Source organism: Parus major, chromosome 3, assembly GCF_001522545.3.
Source record: "Parus major isolate Abel chromosome 3, Parus_major1.1, whole genome shotgun sequence".
NCBI classification, from domain to species: domain Eukaryota; kingdom Metazoa; phylum Chordata; class Aves; order Passeriformes; family Paridae; genus Parus; species Parus major.
The window spans coordinates 13382727-13407312 of record NC_031770.1 but is presented as its reverse complement, the minus strand read 5'-3'; the positions used below and the strand labels follow the sequence as shown (position 1 = coordinate 13407312).

The window sequence follows — 24586 nt, the reverse complement described above, 5'->3', positions numbered from 1 at the left end:
CACTTCTCCACTTGTCCAGGTCCCTCTGGATGACATCCTGTCCTCAGGTGTGTCAACCACACCACTCAGCTTGCTGCCATCAGCAAATCTGCTGAGGGTGAACTCAATCCCTCTGTTTATGTCATTGAAGGTATTAAATTTAATAACACTGGTACCAACAGAGACCCCTGAGAGATACCACTTGTCAGTGATGTTCATCAGGACTTTGAGTTGTTGACCACCACTGGATGCAAGTGTCCAACCACTTTCTTATCCATTTAAAAATCCATTCATTTAATCCAGCTCCCTCTAGGTTGGGGAAAAGGATGCTGTAGGTGACCACAGGCTTTGGTCTTTGCTGTGGTGTCAAAGGCTTTACAGAAGTCCAGATAAATGACATCTGTAATCTTTCCCTTGTCCAATAATACAGTCACTCCATCAAAGAAGTCAAATTCCATTTTCTCTTGTTTCTCTGTGCCCTTTGAGGCTACTCAGACCCCTCAGAACATCAGAGCACAGCATCAAGTACAACAAGCAAGAATTCCCCTCCACCCAACTCTTTCAGGCCTTGAAAGAGTTGCAGCCATGCCAAGCATCTGAGCCATCCTGAGATCAGGACAGGGAGTCTTCTCATGAAATACATGAAAGGAAATTTGCTGTGTTACTGTGTTGGCAGGCTTGAATAGCACTGCTTTTGCTATTCAGAGTAATTTATCTTTTCGGGTTATCTGCTAGAACTGCACCTCAGCACACTTTGCTAATTTTCTCTGCAAGGAAAAATAACACAGTTCTTGGAATCCAAACACAGAATTATTTTCACTCATTTATTTGTCTCCAATTTATAATTTACCCATGTAATTACAGCAATAATTAGGCTGCAGGATATAATATACGTGTTTCCACAGGTAGCTGCTGAAATTGTACCAGAGGTTATGCAGGGAACCAACGTGTGTGATAATGAACTTTCTGTGTTATATAGCCAAATCCCACACCCAAAAGGAAACATATATTGGAAATTCTCTCTCATACTTTTATGGCAGCTGCCTGTTCTCCCAGACAACTTCCATGCTGTGCAGGCTCAACAACACAATCTGTGTCTTATCTTCTCACTGAATTCACTGTGTATTTGCAAAAACCCACATATAGTAGATTTCTTTTTCTAGGATCAGCTTGAATTTCAAAATCAGAAGTCTGATAACTCAACAATTACTCAGAATGGCTGCAGGTTTCATACTATCTGCACACATATTTTACCTAATGATAACTGGTTAAGCAGAACTATTGATACAAGTAGCAGGAAGTGGGATTTTGCATTTGCTTTGTTGCTAAGGCTAAGAAAGCACAGGACTGTAACTATTTATATCAGGAAAGTATATGAAGTGCTTATAGCACAACAGAAACACGTCATTGCAAGAAACACAGATGTAAAATAGAAAAAAAAGCAACGATGGTAGATCATTTCTGCTAAACACAAATGAAGGAAAAACAATAATGAAAGGAAAATTTTTCTCCCTTATAGCCTGCTGGCTAAAAAGTATCAAGCTTGAATCCCCTTCCCAAATCCAACCAAAATTCTCAAGATATATATGGTGCCATATTTAAGGGAAGCTGACTGAGCAAAGTGTAGTATAATACATTTTAAACAATAAAATAAAATGAGGCATATTAATATGAGAAGACAGAGGTTGAGGTCTTGTGTATGCTAGACCAGTTTTAGAGAGGTGCTTGCTATATATTCCTGCACTGAACACAGGCTTGTTATTCTTTCACTATCCACATCCCCTGGGTGGTGAATTACAGAAAATCATCTAACACAATTCACCTTACTCGCTTCAAATCTCAGTATGTTTTTTGGTTGTTTTTTTTTCGTGCTCCTCATTTCCTTGATTTTTATTTTTTCCCCCGTTCCCCCAGAGGAATTCAAGGTTAGAAAACGCGGCAGCTATGGATTCAGTTTTACTTCAAAAGCGTAAGGCGAAAGTAGCATTTCCAAAGCGCCGCACACAAAGGGATGTTGGATTTTTCGGGCTGTCCTCGCTGCTGAGCCTCCGTTCCTCGGGCAGTTCGGTGAGATCACAGCGCTCTCTAGTGCCTTCAGCCAGCACATGGAGAGAACCTCATCCCATCTCCCCAAACAGGGAGACACACCGAACACCCATTTGTCTTTGAAAAATGTGTCGAATAAAATGGCTGTGTTAATTATCAGCTCGCAACCGGATTGTTGTTTTTTGTTTTGTTTTGTTTTGTTTTTCCTTACCCATGCCTGATTTAAGTACTAGGAAAAGAGCCAAACACATTAAAGACATACACATATGCATAAGTGCTATTTGCCATCTTAAAAATGTCAAGGAACAAGCTGGGTGCTTTTTCTATAGCATCAAAAACAATGTTGAAATATTACTGTTTCAATAAAAAATCGATGATGCTTGAAAGAATGCAAACCCAAGAATTAACATGGCGTAAATTTCAAATGCTACTTTAGGAATGGAGTGTGAGCCATCCAAAAAGCTTTAGGTTTTAAAATAAAAGAATATCTTATTGAAGACTATGACATATCATGATACTGTTTTCACAGTACAATCTTAATAGCACTTTCAAGTGAGGCAAACATGTGAAATATCACAAAATCCAGCATAATTACCAAGGTCAGCTCATTATCTGTGACTCAAAGGCAGTTAAAAGAAAATCCAGCAAGGAATAAGCTCTTGATGGAATATTAATATCTACTTTGAACATCCTGGCTTTTGAAATATCATATTTCTTTGACTGTTATGAAATTTCAGTTTTCCTGCCAAGAGCCTTTTTAAAGAATGGTAAAAAACACACTACTTTTCCACATGACCAGAGCATATATTCTTATGCCTGATTAGGTAGTCATTATTTTAAAAGTATACCTATACATCCTTTCAAAAAGGTATTTTCTTCAGATGCAAATTAGTTTTTCTGAAACCTATCTGTAGGACTCATTGCTATCGCTTATTTTAAAATATACATATGTTTATAAAAAATGGATCTTAAGAATCCAGCTGGACTTAGAACATGTATGTTTAGTGCTGTAAAACAAAGTTCATCACACCTGCAATCGAAATTACAATACATATTTAGATGAGTATGTTACTTATATAACTTATGTTCATGTAAAAGTCAGGCTTGTTACATTGTTTGCCTCCTTTAGTCCCTCAACTATATTTTGGGTTGTATGGGCTACTTTGTGTTATTATAATTTCCTGCTTTTTTGGGTTTTTTTCCCAAGGGATTGTCACATGTGTAAAGTTGTACCTACCTGTGCAGAAATGCTATTAAGCTGACATTGTTAAACTGGCAAGGTTAAGGTGATGTAATCTCTTGTGATCATATTGATTATTATAAAATAAAAGGTTTCATACAAACTTACAAAATTATATCGTACTTTACATCCATGATTTATTCTGTTTATTATTCTGTAATGGCCTTCACTGTAGATAATATAAGAATAACTGTACTTACTTTTGAGATCTAAATTTCTGGCTCCTGCTGTGCTCTGTGTTGTGATTTTAGTGTCAATCTTTACAGTGTGTAGGTTGTTGGTATCCCTTGATATCATGACATTATGCCACTGGTTGTCGTTCAGAGGTTTATTAGAACTTCCCTTGATGAGGTTGGCACCGTTTCCCAAGTCAAACACATAGTGTAAATACCTGGGAAAAGAGAAAAAATTGGAAAAGTTTCCTTTTTCTTTACATAGCAAGGGGGGCAATAATTAATATGTCTAATACTTTCTATTTGCTTGTACTCGTCAGCAGAGCTGGCCAAACCAGCAGACAACAATGAATGCCAGATGGGGAAGCAACTGTCATTCCGAGAAATTGCCGCTCGTTTGGATGAGTTGAGGTGCAGTCCCAAGTTTCTGGAAATCAACGAGCACTCCATGTACCGAGACATGCATACATACGTAGAGAGAGAGAACAAGAGGGAGGCTACAAACTAGCACTTCTTTGTGGTAAACACGAGAGAAGTTATACCTATTATTTACTTTCATACATTTCAGGCATCTAGCTTCATCTGAAAGAAAGAGTCACAATAAAGCACATGAAGTTCAACATGAAGAAACATTTATCGATCACATCTACCAGTCAGAAAAAGAAAGGTTTGCACCCTAAACTTTCCTGTGTATTCCTCCTGTACACACATTTCGAATGGACTGGTTTTGTCATTACGCTAATCCATACATACCCTTTTACTAATTCAACCACAATGAAATCATTTCCATCGCCACTGTTAAAAAGTATCAATCCATCCAGGGAGGTGGTTTTGAACTGGAAAAAAAGGTGCATAGATGTGTACGCTTGTAGCGTGGCCAGTGCAACATAACTTGCTTTTGTTTTAAAGGTTACGGGGTCTGCTATGATGTTCCTGAACCCGAATCTTGCATTTAGCTCACAATAATCGATGTCTCCATTTTTACATAAGTCAATGTATGCCATGCCATTAAATGTGAGACTCTGTAGATGCCCAATAAAATTAGAAGGCACAGAAGACAGGTAGCGCCGTTCTGTTATTATTCCTGTTTCTATGTTGTGGAATTCCAGTCGTGTGTGATCGCCAGCCATTTGACCTTTAAACAGCAACAAGAAAACACGTGTTAGTGTCTGAAACGGGAGGTCAAAGAGCACATTATGTGATTAAGTATCTGCATCACTTTCACACTTCTCAGTATGTGCAAGGCCAATCGTTGGTTCCAAAGGGAATTCTTTCAAATTCATCCTAATTACTGGTAAATCCAGGAGCTTTTCCAAAGCATTCAGTATGTTTGGATAAGGCCAACAGCAAGATTTCTAAAGTGAAACACTTTACCAGAGTACATTAAACTGCCAACTTAAAATCCCTCACTTTAGTTATACTTAACCAGATGTGGGGTTTTACTGTAAGCAAGTGCAATTACTTTACATGAGGATAACAAAGGCCAATCTCAGAGCTAAACCAACAATATCAGAGACAATATCAGGGAGCCAGAACAGCTTGAGGGATTTTATCCCATGTGTTTTCTTCAATGTGCATGATTTGACTAGAGGTAGGAAGGATTCCTGTTCCAGCTGTCTTAGGTACACTAATGCCAGCCCTGCTGCACAGCTCTATGGGACAAGGGTGGAAAGCTGCTTGAAAGCAACTGGCTTTGTACCGTGAGGATAAACCGTGGGGAAAGGTGCAGAGCCCAGAGATGGGCTGAGCAGAAAGCCTGCAGGAAGGGTGCATGCCAGTGTTCTGTAATCCTGGAAACAGCAAGTGACTTGTTTACATCAGAAAGGTGACCAAAACCAAGCCCCACAGCTGCCTTTGAGATCTCTCTGTCATACAAGGACCACTGCAGAGCAATAAGCCTGAAATCTGATGAGTATAAAGCTAATAATGGAGGAAAGGATCAGCACTGCCGGAGTATGCTGCATACAAGTCAGGTAAGTTTTTAAGCTAGTTATTAAATAGCTTACCCAGCACATCAAAATTGTGTTCACTGAAGAGTTCCCTTTTCTGACAGAACTTCCAAATTTTTTCCATGCTTATTTTAAAGAAGTAGGGCAGTATTTTCACAGGGCTGATTCATGGTCACATTGTGCGGAAAACCAGCTTCTTATTACTAATGAATTTCATCCCTTAATGTACCTTTTGCAAACCATGGCCTAGATTCCCCAGTTCCTTAGATGTTTCACTTCTCTCATGGAGTACAGAGAAGGTGAAGAGCAGACCTAGCCAAGCTGGACTAAATAATGGCTTAAAACTGCTCTAATGCAAGTTCCCACAGTGGCAAAGTTGTTGACAAGCCAAGTTTCCTCTGTCCATTCCCAAATATTCTATTCCAAGAGAGAGTGTGAGCACTGCCCCAGGCTGGACATGTCAGAAGTGGTGCACAGGGCCTGGAGGAGGCTGTCACAGCTGTACCTCTGTAGGTGTCACAAGCAAGTGTCTGTGGATGTGTGTGTGTGACAGGAAAAAGACAAGGGAAAGAGAAATGTCAGTATCTGAGATTTGCCCAGGGAGATTAATTCACAAGCAGGTTAAGTCACAGCACTGAGATACAAGTACAGACATCAGTGAAGCTACAGGGAAAATCGCTCTGTAAGTTTTAATAACATTCAGGCACAATCATTGCTCCAATAATCTTTGATAAATATTGGCAAGTAGCTTACTTAGCTTTGGGATGAGTTCTGTAGGAGAACTTGTCATTGAGCACCACCACCACCACCTGGGATCTGCACTCAAGGGGCTGAGCACTGCAAGAGGCACCTTAAACCCCGGGGACAGTCTTCTTGATGTTCTTGTTTCTAAACATCAGTTCTGAAGATACCACTTTCCCTGAATGTATTAAGCAAAAGTGGGTTCTTCCTTGCAGTAATGAGTCAGGGAGCTGTCTTGAAAAATGCCAAATGTGTAATTTTTGCTGGGACAAGAGCTGTCTATTGGATAGCAGCCAAAGAGCTGAGAATCAGGTTTCAGAGAGGAACATTATATATTCCAGTCTTGTACCCCTTCAGATGGCATTCCAATAATGCCATGGCAAAAATCCACCAAGCTTTGGCTTGTAGCACAATATCCCCACTACATTAAATGTATTTCTTTCTTGACCATAGTAATAAAAAAGTTCCAGAATCTGGGCTCACATCCCAAATATCCCTCCAACATTTCAGTTCTACAAACATGCAAACTTGAGAATTCACATAATGCTCTACAGGATTAGTAAATGCAGCAATGAAGTAAAAGAGAATGTAGTTTGCACTTACAAGGTTGGGTGTTTGGGGATTTAGTGGTGGGGTTTTTGGGGTGTTTTTTTTTGTTTGTTTGTTTTTTGTTTGGTCTGGATTTGGTTGTTTTCTATGTTTTTTCTAAAGTTTGTCAGGTTTGTGAAAAAACGTCATACTAAAGGGCAGTTGAAATTCTGTTCATAACCATGAACCAGCTACTCTGTTATCCAAATTTAGTCATATTCTGACCATTTTTATTTTCTATACAGTCTTAGAAAATAAGGTTCATCAGGGCTGGAAGTATTGAAACTCTTCTGTGATGAGTAACTTCTTCAAAACCACCTGCATGGCTTCCAATGAAAGCTAGCTATGACTCTGAATTATATTATGTATCGATGCACACATTATGCATTTGTCAAAGAGAACCAAGCACAACCCACGAATGAACAAGTGGTGTTTTATAACCTGCAAAAATTGGAAAGTCAGGCTGAATTATGTAATGGATTTTCCTCCAGTTTAAGCTTTCTGGTTCCGATGATGTTTCTTTCATTTACAGCACAGGAAATGGAATCAAAAAAGGAAAACAATGTGTGGCAGGAGAAAGTTGGAAATTTTAGAAGGAAGCCAGTTTACTTCCTTATTCTCCTCATAAAACTATAATAACCTTTCAGATGAAAAATTAATGGATTGTATTTTCTGAACATTATTAGAAGAAAAGTTCTTAGCAATTTAGAACAAGCACACCATAATCTCATGTGGCAACTGTTTCCCTATCCTTTCAGGAAATGCAAAGCAACTACACATTAAATTCTATTACGTACATTTGAAATTTAAACTTTTAAAGGCTTGTAAATCACTAAGTGTTGAAAAAAAACAAAACAAAACAACAAAAATCCCCAGTCCTCCTCTCCCTAAAAACACTCAACACAACCAAAAAACCTCATCACCTACACAACAATAAAGATTTTCTTTGTAGGAAATGTGACATTCATGGAACTAACAGCAGATTACCCATATTTAAAGTTCCCTCTGCTCCTTCTCATATGGCATTTTCCTCCTCACTGGTGGAGGAGGCCAAAGATTGGCCACACAGATTCCTACAGGGAGTTTAGGAAGCTTAGGATGTCTTTTTCCCTCCAAAATATTGGGATGAGTTTCTCCTTTTGGATTAATAATGTTAAACGTCTGTGGATTATGTAAATGCAGACAACTTCCAGCTTGAGGAACGGAGAGGGAATCCAAGTCTTTGGATGGACATTTTTGGACATAGATACTGAGTTGTGGAAAGAATACAATGTTGCACAAGAAAACTGGACTCAGGTGATGTTACCTGCAGTATTTGTAAATTAGAACTCTGGCACGAGGAGTCCAGGAACTCTTCCATTTGGATCACTTGGATCTTGCACTGGATTTTGATCTAAGCAATTTTTTTTTCTACATTAAAATCTACCTTCTATATTAGAAACTGCCTTGGTAGCTGAAGCAGAAAGATTATAATATTTTTTTAGCATACTTCTTCCCATATTATAAATCTATTATCAAAAAAAAAAAACCAGTAAATTATTTAGGCCATCTAAATTCTTGGGAAAATGACCCTAGGCATCATAACATACACAGACTTCAGCTCTGGAACATATATTGGTAATTTCTGATTCCAGAAAACATGTTCTTGCAACTATATGAATTATTTTTCTACCAGTGACACAACCCTCAGTGTTCTGTTGAGGTGAAAATGGACTATTAAAGAAGTTATACTCCTCTTTAAAAAAAACAAACAAGACATTTAACTTGTTATCATTTTAACAAAGTTTACAACCAATAATAAAAGTTGTTTAATGCTACACAAAACCAAAGGATAATTTTAAATATCTAACAAAAAATTTAGGCACATTCTGCTGTGCAAGGAATCAGAGCCAGAAGACAGGTCAGTTGTTATTAACAACATGCGTGTAAGCATAAGTACAGGACAAAATCAATGTGTTCTCTATTAACATTTCTGATAATATAAATATAGAAATAAATTTCTGTCATCTGCTAGTATGCATGTAATTTTTTTTTTCTCTCATTCCAACTGCTATTTTAGAATTTGAGAAAATATGCTGCCTAATATATAATTATATTGAGGACAGCTGATGCAAGATTCAAACCACAGTAGAATACCCTTCAAATGTTTATTAAGTTCTTTCTTCCAGCAGTGGCTTAGAGTTTAGCCCTAACAATGTGTTGCCAAAAGCATTTTGTTTGCCTTCTCATTAGTGATGTATCAAATCACTTCTCTCCAATTACTGTATAAAAACATCCATTTAAGTCAGCACGAATGTTTTCATTAATTTCAATAGCAACCTTAGAGCAACATTAATATCAAGTGTAATAGCACACTTCTTGTACCAGCATTCCAAGATGCATAACATGAATTTTGAATCTTACCCAAGAAAAGGAAAAAAAAAAAGCATCTGTTTCTTTCAGATAAAGTAATATTCTGTAAAAGTTTTGGGGTTTTTTTTGTTTTTGTTTTGTTTTGTTTTGTGTTTCCCCCCAGCAACGTGGAATCATGGAATCACAATGCCACAGTACCTGTCACAGCCTGCTGGTCATCCACCATTAACTTTAAACCTTTTCCTCGCCGCACCACACGCACTGTGTGCCACTCATTATCATTGAGGTTATAGCCAGCAAAAAGGGTTTCTGGGCCTTTGCCTGTAGGATATGCCAAACAGTCATTATGCAATCTTTAAAGCAGTTTACATGTGAACCTCACAGAGAAAGAGAGAAACAGAGAGACTGGCTGGGCAAATGTTAAAACTCACCAAAAGTCACAACAAGCAAGAAAATTACCAAGTATAAGCAAAATATAGAGCTACTAAATACTGTGTACTATAGAGCTACTACATTAAAACATTTCTAATGCCTATTTAACTATGCAAACACACTGTATATGCGCCAGGTTTTCATAAATAGGCACAGTCAACATGGATTTAATTATTCACTTTTCAATCTCATACAGGCCTTTAAGAAATGGGATTACTGAACCCAAATAACTTCAAGTATGGATTTACAAGACTGGATTTTTGCTCCTTTATTAAAAATAATTTGGTGGGAAATAAAAAGTGGTAAATGTGTGTGCATGTGTGTTATATTTTTCTTAATCTGTCTCCACATCTGTGTTTGCTTAGCTTCTGTTTATCAGGACTTCTCAGAGCATCATCTATTACCTGATCTAGATGACTTGCTAATATTCATATTCAGTACCTTCTGCTGTTAGAGAATCTTCAAACCATACTTTCCTTTTCCTTTAAATGCATATGGTTTTTCCTTAAATCTGCTATTTTTGTCAGCAGTACAGCAAACACTTTTGATGCAAATTCTGTGTATAGCACAATGCACTCATGATAAGCAAAGTATTCACAAACCTAGTAAAAAGGATACCTTTAATGTTCAGGAAAAGATTTCTCATAAGAAAAGGATTATGGAAATTGTACCTTGCATGGTTGAAGAAGAAGTGAGAGAAAGAAAAACCCTGGCTTTGTCCTGTCATTGATATGAATAGATGATAGACCAAGTGCTGAACCAATGGATCAAAACTCATGTGGTGACAGTCCAAAAGGCAAAGCTAATCTGCAATAAACAAACTACATTCTTGTAAAACAGAGAACTCCCTGGCCTGTTTGTCAATTCCTGTGGCAGAATAAAAGCTGCCAATAACTAAAATTTGTCAATTAAATTCTGGACTCCTCCAAGACAGACACAGAGCTCCAGGAGCTGGTCCAGAGGACAGCTACAAAAATGATCAAGGGACAGGAGCGTGTCTCTTGCATGAGGCAAGGATGAAGGACTGGGTCTGTTCAGCCTGGAGAAGAGACACTTGAGAGGGAACCTCATCAATGTCTGTCAGTGTCTGCAGGGAGGGCTCCCAGGATGGACCAGGCTCTGCTCGGCGGTGCCGGGCAAAGGGACAAGAGGCAACGGGCAGGAATTGAGGCTCAGGAAGTTCCCCCTGAACATAAAGAAGAAGTTCCTTTCTGTGCAGGTGACAGAGCACTGGAACAGGCTACCCAGATAGGCTGGGGATATTCAAGAACCATCTGGACACTCTCCTGTGCCATGTGCTCTGGGATGAAACTGCTTGAGCAGGGAGGTTGCACCAGATGCCCCACTGTGGTGCTTTCCAACCTGACCCATCCTGTGATTCTGTAAAAGACACATTATAAAATAACTTTTGACATAGAAACATTAGGGTTACCCTGAGTCAGACCCTTACCCCCACTGTGCCCTTCCAGGTGACTCTATCCCATGTGTCAGTCTTGCTCTGAAAGGGACACACAACTAGCTCTGAAACTCTCCTACTTTTCTCTTAGGATTCTTTTCCATCCAGCATAGGCTAACTGTGATTGGTGAGATCTGTTAATAAAATCAAAACCTAAAATCAAAGCCTCTCTGACTTCAGAACTGCACAGAAGGGAAAGGACACTAAGAGCTTGATGTAGCTGTTCAGCATATTGGACAGTTTTCACTTCAGATATTTTCCATCTTCTGTCAGCATTTTTTAAATTGCTTCTGGTTTACTGCCATGCTTTTATATGCAACCTTTGGTATTTCAGGCATGCCAAGGCATCTCCAGGAACAGAAATGCAAAGCAAAGGCAGTGAGAGTCTCATAACACTGTTTCTCTGTGTCTCTGTATTGACACCAACATAGGAAAAGTGTTCAAACCCAGCCAAAGCAGATGATTGGGGTCAACTACCTAAATCATTCTGTTCATTAAATATTTGCTTTCTTTGACAAGAGAAAGACCAGTTTTGCATAAAACTGAAGTGAATAATATTGTCTCTGAATGTGCTGGTATAGATGCAGTGACTAAAACTTTAAGCAATTTCTTTTAGGCATTTCAATGGAAACAACTTAGATTTGGAGACAACAGATGGGTTTATAAAAAATAAAACAAGAGCAAAATCTTAGTGAGAGTCAATAAGACTGTCTGGGCTTACACCATTTAATATTATTGTAAACATATTCATGTTTATTTGCTAGTCCAACCTCCTTTTATTTTTTTTTAATTTTTAAAGTAGTTGAACCACTTAGTTTCCATTATCTTGCTTCAGATCTCTAAAAGACCTAAAAGCATATGCAATTTTAATTTACTCTCACATTAACAACCCTCTGTAGTGTCCCTTTTGCGTAAAGGTGCCTCAGTGTATATTAATATCAAATCCAACTTGGCTGCTCACATTTACTGGCAAATCTATCTATTCTATTTTAATGGCTGGGGACTTACAAACACTTCCTGCTGTAAAATTAAATGTGTGTTTTCCTTTGCATCAGCCTATTTTCCTTGCAAGAGTACCCTGAGTAAAAAAAAAATCAGGTCAGAACTCCATGAAAGCTGCCTGTTCCCACAGCACACAATCCAAAAGAGGATTGAGAGAACCCCTGGCAAAAGGGGTTTAAAAAGGACAAACCTGGGTGTGACACACTATGTGAGCAGTGCCCTGAAAAGAGTTCTGGCCTTGGAGAAACTATCCACTTGCATAGAAAAAAGACCTTTCTTTCCTGGGGCTGGTCTCTAACAGAGAAAAAGGGCTTTTGATTTGTCAGTGAGAGTACAAGAAACTACAAAACAGCAAGGTCCAGGGCCCAGGGGTTGTGTATGTTCCATCAGACCTGTTCCATCATGCTGCATCTCTGCAAAGTACAACAGTTTCCCATGGCAGCTGAAGAGAAAGGATGGATGCTCACCATTCCTGTGCTAATGCAGTGCTTGGCCAAGGATGTGCTTTCACACAGAAAAGCAGAAAATATGTTTGTGAGCAGGGTATTTAGGAGAAAATTGTCTAAATACTTAAACACAAAAGCATGTAGGAATTCCTTGATACCACAAGACTACCAGAACTGCAGAAGAAAACTCTTAAAACACCTTATTAAATGGCATTGGTCAACCTGAAACATCATTCATGTTAGCATTTTCCTCACTGACTTTCAAATATACTGACCTGAAATTAATTTAAACATAATATTGAGATCATAATGGCACAGAGTCTTCTTCTGCCCAGGTTATCATTTTTATGGTGAATCTACTATAAGTTTTTATCTACTTAATTATTGTCTCTCCAGTCTTATTCTGACTTTACACTGATCTAACTTCATTTAAATCATGCCAGCAGAAAGTGCTCCTAAATAAGTGTATTTAAATAAGAATTGGCATATTGCCTCGTGTTTTTGGCAAGATGCAAGGGGTGTTCTGGGCTTTAAAAAAAAATAAATTGCTTTATATATGTAAAATTTTGTTTTACATGGACTGATACTATTTTTTCAAGTTTATGTCCCTCCCTTTTATTTCCCATACTGTCCTTCCCCTGGAACTTATCTGTCTCTTTCTAGACAGGACACAGTTATTTTGCTTCACACTGGCTCACTTTCTGAGCTACTGATTCTCTGAGATACTAAAACCTTAATTATAAACCTTTTCCTTCTGAGACAAGATACAAACTGGGAAAAAAATCCACTAAGTATCTCTTCCTTAAGTATGAAATTTATTATCAACATCTATATTCAGCTCTTTTCCTATTTTAAAGGCTTAAATAACTACCAGATTTTATGTATCCTTAGAGAAAATGGATAGTACCAAATAAAAGAAGCATTGGCACTTTTATGGCTACCAAAGTTTGCTCAGAGTCCATCATACCAGTAAAATTTCCACATCCATTTAAAAGCAGATAATTGCTTGTACAAACACCTTTTTACAAAGCAAAATGCAGACTATGCAGTCAATCAATACAGGTACAAATCTTGGTGGTGTAATTCATTAAGAACTAGGACATATAAAGCCCCAAACATTCCCAGTTATATGTTTACTTAGCATCCAAAGCTGAGCTTACTGTCTTGTCAGCACCTCCTGGAACAGTCCTTTCAAAGTTAAAGGAAAAAAGTGTGAACCTCCCAAAGAAAAAAAAATAAAAAAAATCTCATTTGCAGCACACTGAATATTCTAAATGCTCTCTGGATACTCCTATTCTTTTTACTACCTTGTGAGGAGTTTATCCAGCCTAATTCAAGTGCTGAATTTGCAAGATTTGCTGAATTCCAGCAAATCAGTCACTTAACTTTAATATGCACAATTTTTTCCTCTTACAGATATTTATCCCGTGGCACTTTATTTTTAACCAACTACTTGAACAGAACTGATGATTTTGAAAGAAGATACTAGCTCTTACATTGTACCAAAACAGGTTCAAAATGAGTTGTCTGAATTTGTTTCACACAATGCCATCCACCTCTACCACTAAAGCATATACCAAAATGCTTGGTGCATTCAATTCTGCCATCAAAATAGATATGGAACATGAAATATAGAAAGACACACTACAAAAAGAGACTAGCAAGGGAGGCTGGGTGGTTCAATGAATGCTGTACTAGCCAGTGAAATCCAAGCCAGACACAGACAAATCACTGATATTTATTTATCAGTCAGAATAAGAAAGATTAGTGGTTTCAGCCTGGTTTGCTAATAGAAAACTGTGCATACTACAGCCATCAGTATCAGGTGGCATTTAGACAAAAAGACATTTGGACAAGAAGACAAAACCCTGAGATTAATTTAGTTAATAGAGAAAGTTACTTTAAGTCAGCATTGTCAAAATTTCAGCTGAAATAATAAATATTTTATGATTCACCTTGCTATGTATAGACAGATGCATGGCTTTGAGACACCTAAGAGTGTTATTGTAAATACCTGGTGCAGAACAAGAGGACTTTGTGCCATCTCAGTTATCCTGCTTTCCAGAGTAAATTTAGCACACCTCTAATCTAGGCTGCTGTTCCAGCACTCAGCCAGACTCACAGTCACTGTGCAAACCTCACAAGGCTCCTGCATTACACACCAGGCTGCAGCACAAAAAGTTCAGGATTCCTCCAGAGCAAGACACAGAAATACAAGACATACAGGGTAAGGCATCTTAACCTTCACTATCCTTTCTGTGGCTGGCTGCAGAAACGTTGCTTGTCTTCCAAAACACTCATTAGCACAGCTGATCTTAAAAAGTCAATTAATATAGTGAATCAGCTGTATTTTAAATGACTGTGCCTGTAACGTCCCAAAATTCCCTGGCTAAACGTGTTTCTTGCCAACAGAAAAATTACATTGCCTTTTGCATATCAGAAATGTGCATCAGGTTATCATTTACAGCTAATTGATAGGATTACTTGAAAGAAAATCTAATTACAAGTCAAAGAAATTTTGTCCACTGTATGTTCTCCCCAACAGACTCGTATGGAAAATTCCACAAGAATAGCACATTCACTGAATTGTATCAAGAAAAACATATCAATCTTGCATTGCTTGATCCAAATGCTTCAGCCCACAATAGTTTTATTATAGGCAAAATTGCTTTTGGCAATTTGGGTAATGCATTGGCAGTTATGTGTATTTTTATCCCCCTTTTTTTATCAAAATTTGACATTTCAGAAATTAAAAGGAAGGAGATTTGAGCTGCTAATATTATCCATCAGCCTTCATTCCAGCTGTAGAATAGATTTGCTAATATTCTTTAAAATAACAGGAATATAATATTAAATATTTCCATCGAGGCATATCTATATTTCTCATACAGAAATGCAGAAAGCTAAACAAGATACCTTTGAAAATTCTACTGGCTTCCCCTACACGGCCAAGCTGCATACAGACTGCATTTAATATTGATCTAGTTCACTAGCAAGGAGAAACAGCATACACAGTGAATTCACTGGGGAAGAAAAATCCATGGAAGGATATAAAAACAACAAATCCAGGAATCAGGCTGGAATCATATCCAGCTCTGAGGGCACAGAATTTTCATTTGTCTGGTTCTTTTCTCTCTTTTCTCTACATTTGCTTCCCTGACCATGGTCTGAGTTGCTGTGCATTTTCTTCCTCCCAGCTTTGTCCTTCTTTTGGAAAATGTTTAATTTAGGGTGCAATATCACACATACTCATCCACTTATTTCTTTTAAGCTGTGAGATATTCACTGTGACACAGCTGATGTCTAAACAGAGCCAGTGGATCCAGGTGGGAAGGCAGAACACAGGCAGATCTATTGGACTAAATTAAATCTAAGGATTCTGCCAAGAAAGGTGTTTCTGCTGAACCACTGTCTTGTGAAAGACTGTTCTCTACAAATAGCACCAGTACTCAGTTTCAGCAAGATGGAGAAAGAAAGGACAACATCAGAGAGCAGTAAACTTTAGACCTGCAAGTCTTGGCCTCTAGACCTCCCTGCTAGACCAAAAGATAAGTAGAAGACAGACACATGCTCTCAAAATTGTGCCTTACTGGTCTATAATTGAGCCTACATAATTTGAACTGTATTTCCTGGAAAAAAACCCCAGTTTTGAAGTTTCACTTACAACTTTCTGTGAACTCAGAGCACATGACAGGATAAAAATGATTCTGTTACTGCATTATGAAATGTCTGACCCATCCTAGAGATGTCTCTCAATGTATAACTTAAAACATTTATGGCTTAAAATCAGTTGCATTTTATTTTAGTTTTGTAACTCATCTGTCTAAGCAAGTGAAATGCAAACAGCCCTAAGGACATGTAATTTTCTTGTTTCTTGGAAATAATGAAAGAAAAGGATTTTTTAGAAGTAGCTGAACCCAAAAGTCAGCTAGATCTCTACATTTTTAACAAGAGTGCAGTTTCTCTTTCACACCGTTCGTTCTCTGAGGATCATGAATATCAGGAAATGTGCCAAAGGTTGTATGAATCTACCCCAAGGCCCTGAACTAAATCAAAGTCAATGAGCTTGAAAAATGTGGTTGTTGCTTTGTCAGCTCACTGCTGAACGCTCTGAGACACATTTTCAGAAACCACGGTGAACCTGACAATTGACTTTGCTGCAGGTGAGGTGAGCTTTCAATACATGGAAATTCTATGCTAAAAAAAAGTTGAGTGCAATATTATTTCCTTTGTATTTACTGCAGGTAAAGAAATGTGCACTTACAAAGATTGTGCAGCTTTACAATCACACTGTCAGGTCATACCCTGCCTTGAATCAGGCTAACTTTTGAAAATTCACTCAAGACTTATCAGTGTGAGTTGGCATTCAGCACACTCACTTCCACAAGCCACTTGCATGGCTTTAGTAAATATTAATCTGTTTTCACATTAACTTGACATGGCTGCTATAATGAAAAATTTCACAAATTTTAAGCTGAATGTGTTTGAGCATTTTAAGTCAAACTTAACACAAACACTTTCAAGTCAATACCTTTGACTTCATTGCACCAAAGCTACAGCTGTACATTAGGAAAGCAGCCATTTCACAAGCCTTCTCTCCCATTTGATTACATTTTTTTTCAAATATCATCCACCATAAGCCTGCACATTACATGAAAAAGAAAATAGGAAATTTTAATCCCTTTAAAAGACTGAAATTCTCTCATGCAGGATTTTTGCAGTACAGCTTTCTAACTCTGAAAGCTTGTTTCAATGGAAAATTCTTTTTAGGTCTTATTTAACAAAAAATTTGTAAAACTGCTTGAGAAAAGAATGGCTAATTCATTTGGAGTTATTAGCATTTACTGTTTCCCCCTCTATCAAAAGAATAGGATTGAAAGTCATGAGAACAGATGGGGGAACTTGGGAACTCCTATGTAAAATAGTACTAAAACTAACATTAACCCCCAATTTTAAGCAATCTTGAAAATCAGCTTTTTTCAAAAGTAAATATTCACTGATTGGATATGACATTAATAGCAGACAGAATCTCTAATATTCATTAATTCTGTATAAATTAAGAGTTTTATCAATACTACTGATTTGTGAGATGTGGCTCAAAGCAGGGGGAAGCAGCAATTCTAAGATAAATTCAAGTTAAGTTTCTCCTTTACCAAGAGGAGTTCGATTTTTACCTCAGCAGACTCATTATTCTGGTCTTGACTACCAAAACAAAAGACCCAAACCTTAAAAAACACAGAGGCAGAAATAAATATACATTTCCCTGTTGTGGATTTCTAGGAGCAGAAAGAACATTCCTCTGTTTTCCAAGAAAAGAAATCTACTACAGCTGATAATTTCCATTTCCTTGGACATCATCTCTACAAGTTACTGTTCAAATAAAGTATCCTCAGTTTCCAGGGGAATTTTGCTGTCTCCTCTGATCCCAAGAGATCTGGAGGAATTCTGACTTGGGAGAAGGATTTCACAATAATATGGCTATCTAAAGATAATCTGCACCTTAATCACTGTCATTCAGCTGATAAACAAATAAACAAAAATACTGAGACAAAGATGCAGCTGATCTCCAAGTCTACCCTTAGGAGCCTAAAGAACCTGTGCTACCTCTTTGCACTTAAACCCACTGATGTAAAAATAACCTAACTTACAGCAATCTTTGTAGAAAAAGTAGGCACACATTTGATTGTATTTTTTTTTTTTTTGCACAGAGAGAACTGGAATATTTGTTTTACATTGGCTAGTTTATAAATGACAACAGGAAAAAAAAGCTTTGACACACTAGCCTTTCTGACAGTGATATTGACTGTGCCCATTTATATCAAAACCATAGCTGTCAAAACTCGTTACATTTTAAAATATAAGTAAGCACAACTTAAGTATGCTTATATATATGCTTATAATTTACCTTGTTATAGAAAAAAAAAATTATCTTTATGTTTAGTTAAATTAACATAACAGAAAAAAATCCAAAACATTCAAATATTTATTTTTACCCTTATATCTTGCACAATGTTCTTAAGAATAAGCAGATTGGAAACTAGCTGGCATTGAAAGGAAGATAATTTGGACTGTGACTTTATTTTAAGAATAGGCTCCTCTTAATTTACAGGTGTCTTCATCCCAAAACCGGTTGTTATAAAATAGTTACAACTAAATCTCACACTCATATCCTTTATTTGGGGTTTTTTGTGGCTTTTTTTTGTAATTTAAATGCTGAATTATAACATTTTGCCTAATTAAGAATAATGAGAATAATATTTAAAGGTTTATTATTATTGATTATTTAACTGTTTTAAAATATTTTTATAACCACCATGGAACAAAAAGCACAATTTATTGACACTGCTTATTCTTGGATACTTCTAGGCAGACAGGAGTCAAGGAAGGAGACTAAAACAGACATTTCAGTTTTCAGAAATTACAGATGGATGAATCCAAAGGTTGATGCCTGTTCTATGATCAGTCTCCACTGACTTTGATGGGTATACTCTTGCATGCCCGAGTAGAAAAGCGTAGCTTTAGTTTATGGAATTGTTTTTAACATGGGGAGAATCTCTCCAATGCTCTTGTGCCATTTATCATCACTTTAGGATTGTGCTCAGCATCAGCAAGTGACAATTTTTTATTTAACAAAACAAGTGAGCTTCTTGACAGAAGTGCCTACTTGCACTTTCTTAAGGTGTGCTCTGTATCTTGATTTATGCAATTTTAGGGAATCAAGAATCCGTGTTGCTGACTTTCAGCCGCAGTGCTGCTCTTATTCACAGCCAATTAGCCCATCAGCTGAGCTCCCAAGTGTCTTGTATCATGTCAGTGATGGTGTCAGCTGTCTCCTGTTAGCTGGAGATGCAAGAATACTTCTTCCCCCCAGAGCAAATGGTGTGGTTGTTTCCTCCTAGGAAACAGCAGACTTGCTTTCAAGCTGCTGAAATGTTACACAGGGAAAACTGCAGAGACAGTTCAAAGGATATCAGTAACCACAATGAAAATTCAGCAGGTAATTTGCACCAATAGTCAACAATTACAGCGCTTAAATTTTGGTAAAACTGTGACTCCTTAAATGGCAGGGAGCACGATTGTTATTTTTCACTTCTGATCCAATTTCCACAAGTCATATATAAACAGTTCATGGCATGTAAGTGAAAGATGGAATTGTTGACTTACCTATTTGAGCTTTCTTTTCCAGACAGATTTTACTACTAGTGAGAAAAGCTTAATGTGCAGAGACAGAGAGGAACTTTTAACTAAGGAAATTTTATTTCTACATAGATGCACTTCACTCCCTGGAGGAAAATCTCACAGAATATAAAATGAATGAGAAATAATACCAAAGAATTAGTATAAGCTACATGAACCACAGCTCCCTTTTTTTCTTTAATTGCTTTTTCTCATTCCATGTCTTGGTCTTCGTCTTGTGTCTTGTTGCTTCAAGACTGCCTAGACAAATAACTGCTGAAGAATTCCTTGCAAACTTCCCAAAGGGGACTGCATCTCAGAAAGCCAACTTTATCTTGATGTCTCAGCTCAACAGAGCAATATCTCCTTTGAAGTGACTTGTCTGATGGATTGAGGCCTAGAAATCAGCTGGAAGGGAGCATAAGTTAACCTCTTGACATGTCATCCGAAAAAAGTAATGTGCTTGGAGGGAAATTTCAACAGCTACCTGAATATAATTCATTAAAGTTATTGTCAAGAAGAGATAATAAGGAAGCATTTATGTGGTTCCAGTAATAAGCTACTGAGTGCTTAAAATGTTATGATAGATGTTTCATGCATTTTAATAGACATAAATGCAAAATGTGCTAGATACAGAGTAAGTGCTTTTAATATAAGTGCTCATCAGTGACATGCACTGGGTAGATGTTTTTAATGTTATCAGCTCTTCAAAAAAAGCACATTGAGAAATGAATTACTGTTCTTATAACATTAATGGAGAATAATGTAGCTGAGAGCTTGCCAGGCTCCTTCATCAAGGCTGAACTTAGAAAACGAGGCCTTGCTGCAGAGAAGCGAAGCAGGGATAAAAGAGCCACCTTTCTGAAACAGCCATGGAGCTAAAACTAATACATACTTACAGGTTTTTGCAGATGCTATAAAGGATGGGCCATCAAAATGCCACAGATGACTCAGGAAACAGATTCTGTGAACTTGTGTTTATGCCAATAAGTGGAAATAAGTGTGCTACATATGGAAAGGACAAAAGCTCTATGCCCATGTGCTGTTCTCTACTGTCTATAATCAGATTTCACTGGTCTTAGTGCTGAAAGAGTAAGTTAATTCCTTACCAGGGGTTTATTCCAGACTTCCAGCAGAACAAATATAGAAATGTATCAAAATAATTTTGATATATGCAAAATTTTAGTTTGGCACCCTTGTCATTTCTCCTTTCTTTGATTGAAGAAGAGGGAGCCAAACATTCCCTAAGCAGCTTGGCTCTCCTGGAAAAAGAAAAAGCTGAAAAATAGGATCAGATCTGACTCTCACTGAAATTAGCTGCACTTTTTTTGATCATTTAGAAGTAGTATCTATTAATATGAGAGGGACAGACAGAAACTTGGCAATTCCCCTCAACATATGCCAGACTTACTGCAATGCTCACTGGCTGTGCTAGTGAGAGCCAGACACCCCATTCCAATTTCACTCTCTTAGATTGTTCCCCCTTTCCCTTATTTCCTACCAAATGCATGTCCATTTTATTAAAAATAAAAAAAAAAATTAAAAAATCACACATATTCTATGAGTTCCCTACAAGTGTATATTAGGACAGAATGACAGCTGTGAGCTTGTGATGTGCTGATCAGAAAAGTAGTCTCTTCCTGCAGAGAGATGGCAATTTGGTTGGTTTTCCTTGAAAAGTTCTTGAAATAACACAGCACCACTGTGGCTTTGTTTTTGGAAAAAGTCCTATTCACTTAATAGATTTAAATGCTTTCTGAACTGAACTATTAATTATTTTAGTATCTTTTTACAGAGATTTTTTTGGTTTTGTTTTTTTTTTTTAAAAACTAATTTTCCATTCCCATAAAGTAAGTCTTCAAACTTTAGTATTACAATAGAGAGACTGGAGTGTTTCTCCATAGAATTTTAATTTATAAGCACTTATAAATGTTTTCTGCAAACATATTAATAAATGTTCCTCTCAAGAGCATTATATCTTAGAAACAAAAGTGGAAAAAACAAATAAAGGTGTTTTAACTTGAAGTCTGATGGCATTTTTAATCTGTGTATAAATTTAGAAACATCATCAACTCACGAATGCTGAGTTACTGTTATTTTTTCTTAATACTGAATGCCAACAATGAATTTCTTTTTTAAAGAGCTACAGACAAAAATTTCTGGCCAGAAAGCTCTTAAGTTAAAAAAAAATAAAATTATTCACAATGCCTAGTGAATATAAAACAGCCATCCTAATTAATGGCTTACCCTAATTTGACTTGATTTGTCTGTTAATCAAGAAGGTTTTTTGTGAATTTGTTGAAATATTGCCTTGTGTCATCTGCTGCCATCTGTGTGTTAACACTCTAATTTTCATGGAATCTGATTACAAAGTTTAGAATGACTGTATACAACCCAGTTGATGATAGATTTATTTTTTTTTTCAGCCTAATGTTTCTGTGAGTCTGTGATTACTTTCACTAGCAATTTCCTGTTGCTCTGAATACAGGGTATAAACTAGTGATGAAATAATTAGGGAAAGAAGTTGCAAATTAAGCTGGGTAATGGCACATAAGACCAGCCAGTTCAGCACTGTGCTTTCAAGAGCAGCACAGAGAAGCAGAACTTCTCTGTAGTAATTACTACTCTAACAGTCACAGCTTCCAGTGATGGACATGTTTGGGACTTCTGGAGCTGCAAAAAACAGCCTTATCTTAGAAAGTCCTTGATTTATTTCGATTTCATTTAAAAAATCAATTTATTAACCTCCTGCTGCTTCTTGTGGCTGTATAATCATATATTTATAAAAATACATTCATATTCTCTCAGGTATTTAATTTTTTTCCTACCATTCCTGGCTGCCCCATGTAGGAAAGCTAACCCATAGTTGTAATCCTCTCCGTTACAGTGACCTGTATTTTCCCCATTTAAGTTAATCACAAGGAACTGAACACACATGGAGAGTTCAGGAAGCAGATAAACCACAACTGCATAATGACATAATGCTGCTTTCACTTCTGGTCTTGTCTCCTCTCCCCATAGCCACTCTAACCCATCCATTGGGATTTCTGGTCACTTCTGAGCACTGAACTGTTTTACAAGAGCTATTTACAATGACTGCACAATTTCTCCAGCTCAGTGCCACCACATTCCATCCCTGTGCTCGCATAATTAAGGTTTCTTTTTTCTAGCATGAATTATTTTGGGCTTATTGCTATTTAATTCCACCTACCACTTTACTGTGCAGTCATTCAGCATTTTGGAGCCCCTCAGAAAATCCTCAAACATGGCATTTCATTTAATTTTGTTAAATAAGCCCATTCCATTTGCAAATAATATCATCTCAGTGTTCATCTTCATCTCTCAATCACTTCTGAATATGTCAGCAGAGATTCCTGTGAGAGCATTTGGGAGCACAGCTTTACTGTGGAATGACTGCCATGGCAGCCCAGTTCACTAGTATGAATGACATTACATTAGCTTTTATATATTCTTCTCCAGAAGAAAATATTATTCAATTCCTTTGCTTTACTGATTAGAGCAGGATTCCTTATTATCCCTGCAAGATTTGACTGTAACACCCACTTTCTGTCACAGAAAAAAATTGTGAGGATAATTTAAATCACCAGTCCTGAAATATGATTAAGTCATCTTGCTTCTCAAAAGCTAAAGGAAGAAAACATAAAAGTAAAATAAGAGAAATTTAGGACCTGCTATACATGCAAAATGTACTTTCAAGTGCTTCTTCCCATTAAAATATTTAAAAGTCCTAGTCTACTTCTGAAAAGTCCTTTTATGAAAGATTTGTTAGGACCAGTATGAGCTAGACACGCACAGCTTCCTTGCATATAAATCAGGATTTATTAATTCAAGGCAGTCTATTCTTACAGATCCAGCACATCCTGGAGGCTGCTTTGTCCCTGTTGGTAAAATGAGAGGCTGCATGCTTGCAGCAATCTCTGCTTTCCTACCCTCCAAGAGTCCTCTTGTCATATTTAGTGTTTTAGAGGATCTCCCACTCCCTGCTCCCCTTTCAGAGCTGAGGGATCAGAGGGAACAGCTTCAGTCCTCTTCAGGCTGTTCCCTTGGGCTTTGCTTGTGAAACTTTGGCAGCATTCCAGATCTCAGAGCCCATTGATACGTAACCACACTGCGGCCCTGACTCAGCTAGCTCCATATATCCATCAAACTGACAATTATCTATATCTGGCACAGCAAAAAATTAAAGTATACACTGAAATATTGCAAATGGAAAGTCTAGTACTTTTCAGCAAACTTAAAGGAGTTCCTGAAAATATTAAATGGTAATGATAAAAAAGTCTTTACCTGAATGTTAAACTAATGATTTTTCACCACCAATTAGGGGAACTAATTTTCAAATTTACATAAATAGCCCTGTGTTTAAGCTTTTACTGTTGCCTTACTGTGGCTATTGCAGAGCACACCACTGTGCCTTGAGAAAGCCACAGATATTTTATGTTTGATTAGTGAGGACCCTGTTAAATCAGCTATGGCTTTAAAGTACCATGGGTAGAATGTGTGACTTAAAAAGACAAAAGTAAGATGAATGAAAAGACAGGAAAGAAGCATACACACAAAAAAGGAAAGCATGTTTTCTAGTAAGAGAATTGAAATAATATTTTACTGACAGCCTGCCAGGAGACTAATAGCAATTTTCTCCTCTCTTAGATAAGGAAGAGCAAACATAGAGGAGGTTTTATAAGGAACAAGTAGAATTCACAGAAATAAACTTCTTTGCTGTTCTTCATGTAGGCTGAAAGCACCGATAGAGCAAAGCCCTCAGCAGCCAACCCTGAAAGCTTTGTCGGGGAGAAAGTAAATATCATAGGCCCTTAAATGGTCACCCAGCATATATAAAGCCTTTATTTTCACTTTAATGAAGCTTTGAGCTTTTTTGCTGCTAATATGATTGTCTCCCAGCCCCAGCTAAGCAGGTTCAGGCAGGGGCTTTGACAAATTATACGTGCAAGGCTCTTCTCAAGATCTCTTCATAATAAGCTAGTTGA

At 37.3% G+C, this 24586-nt stretch overlaps 1 protein-coding gene across 29 annotated transcripts in view; it reads right to left on the bottom strand.

Annotated features, from left to right (window-relative positions):
• The window catches only part of NRXN1 (neurexin 1), a 670738-nt gene that overhangs the window by 351881 nt on the left and 294271 nt on the right, over positions 1-24586 (bottom strand). For all 29 annotated transcript variants that reach the window (XM_015621249.2, XM_015621250.2, XM_015621265.2 and 26 more), the window contains 3 exons: positions 9267-9389; positions 4192-4573; positions 3466-3656 (listed from right to left, as the gene is read on the bottom strand). In XM_015621249.2, coding sequence (XP_015476735.1) covers positions 3466-3656; positions 4192-4573; positions 9267-9389 — 696 coding nt within the window. The remainder of the gene's footprint in view (positions 1-3465; positions 3657-4191; positions 4574-9266; positions 9390-24586) is intronic.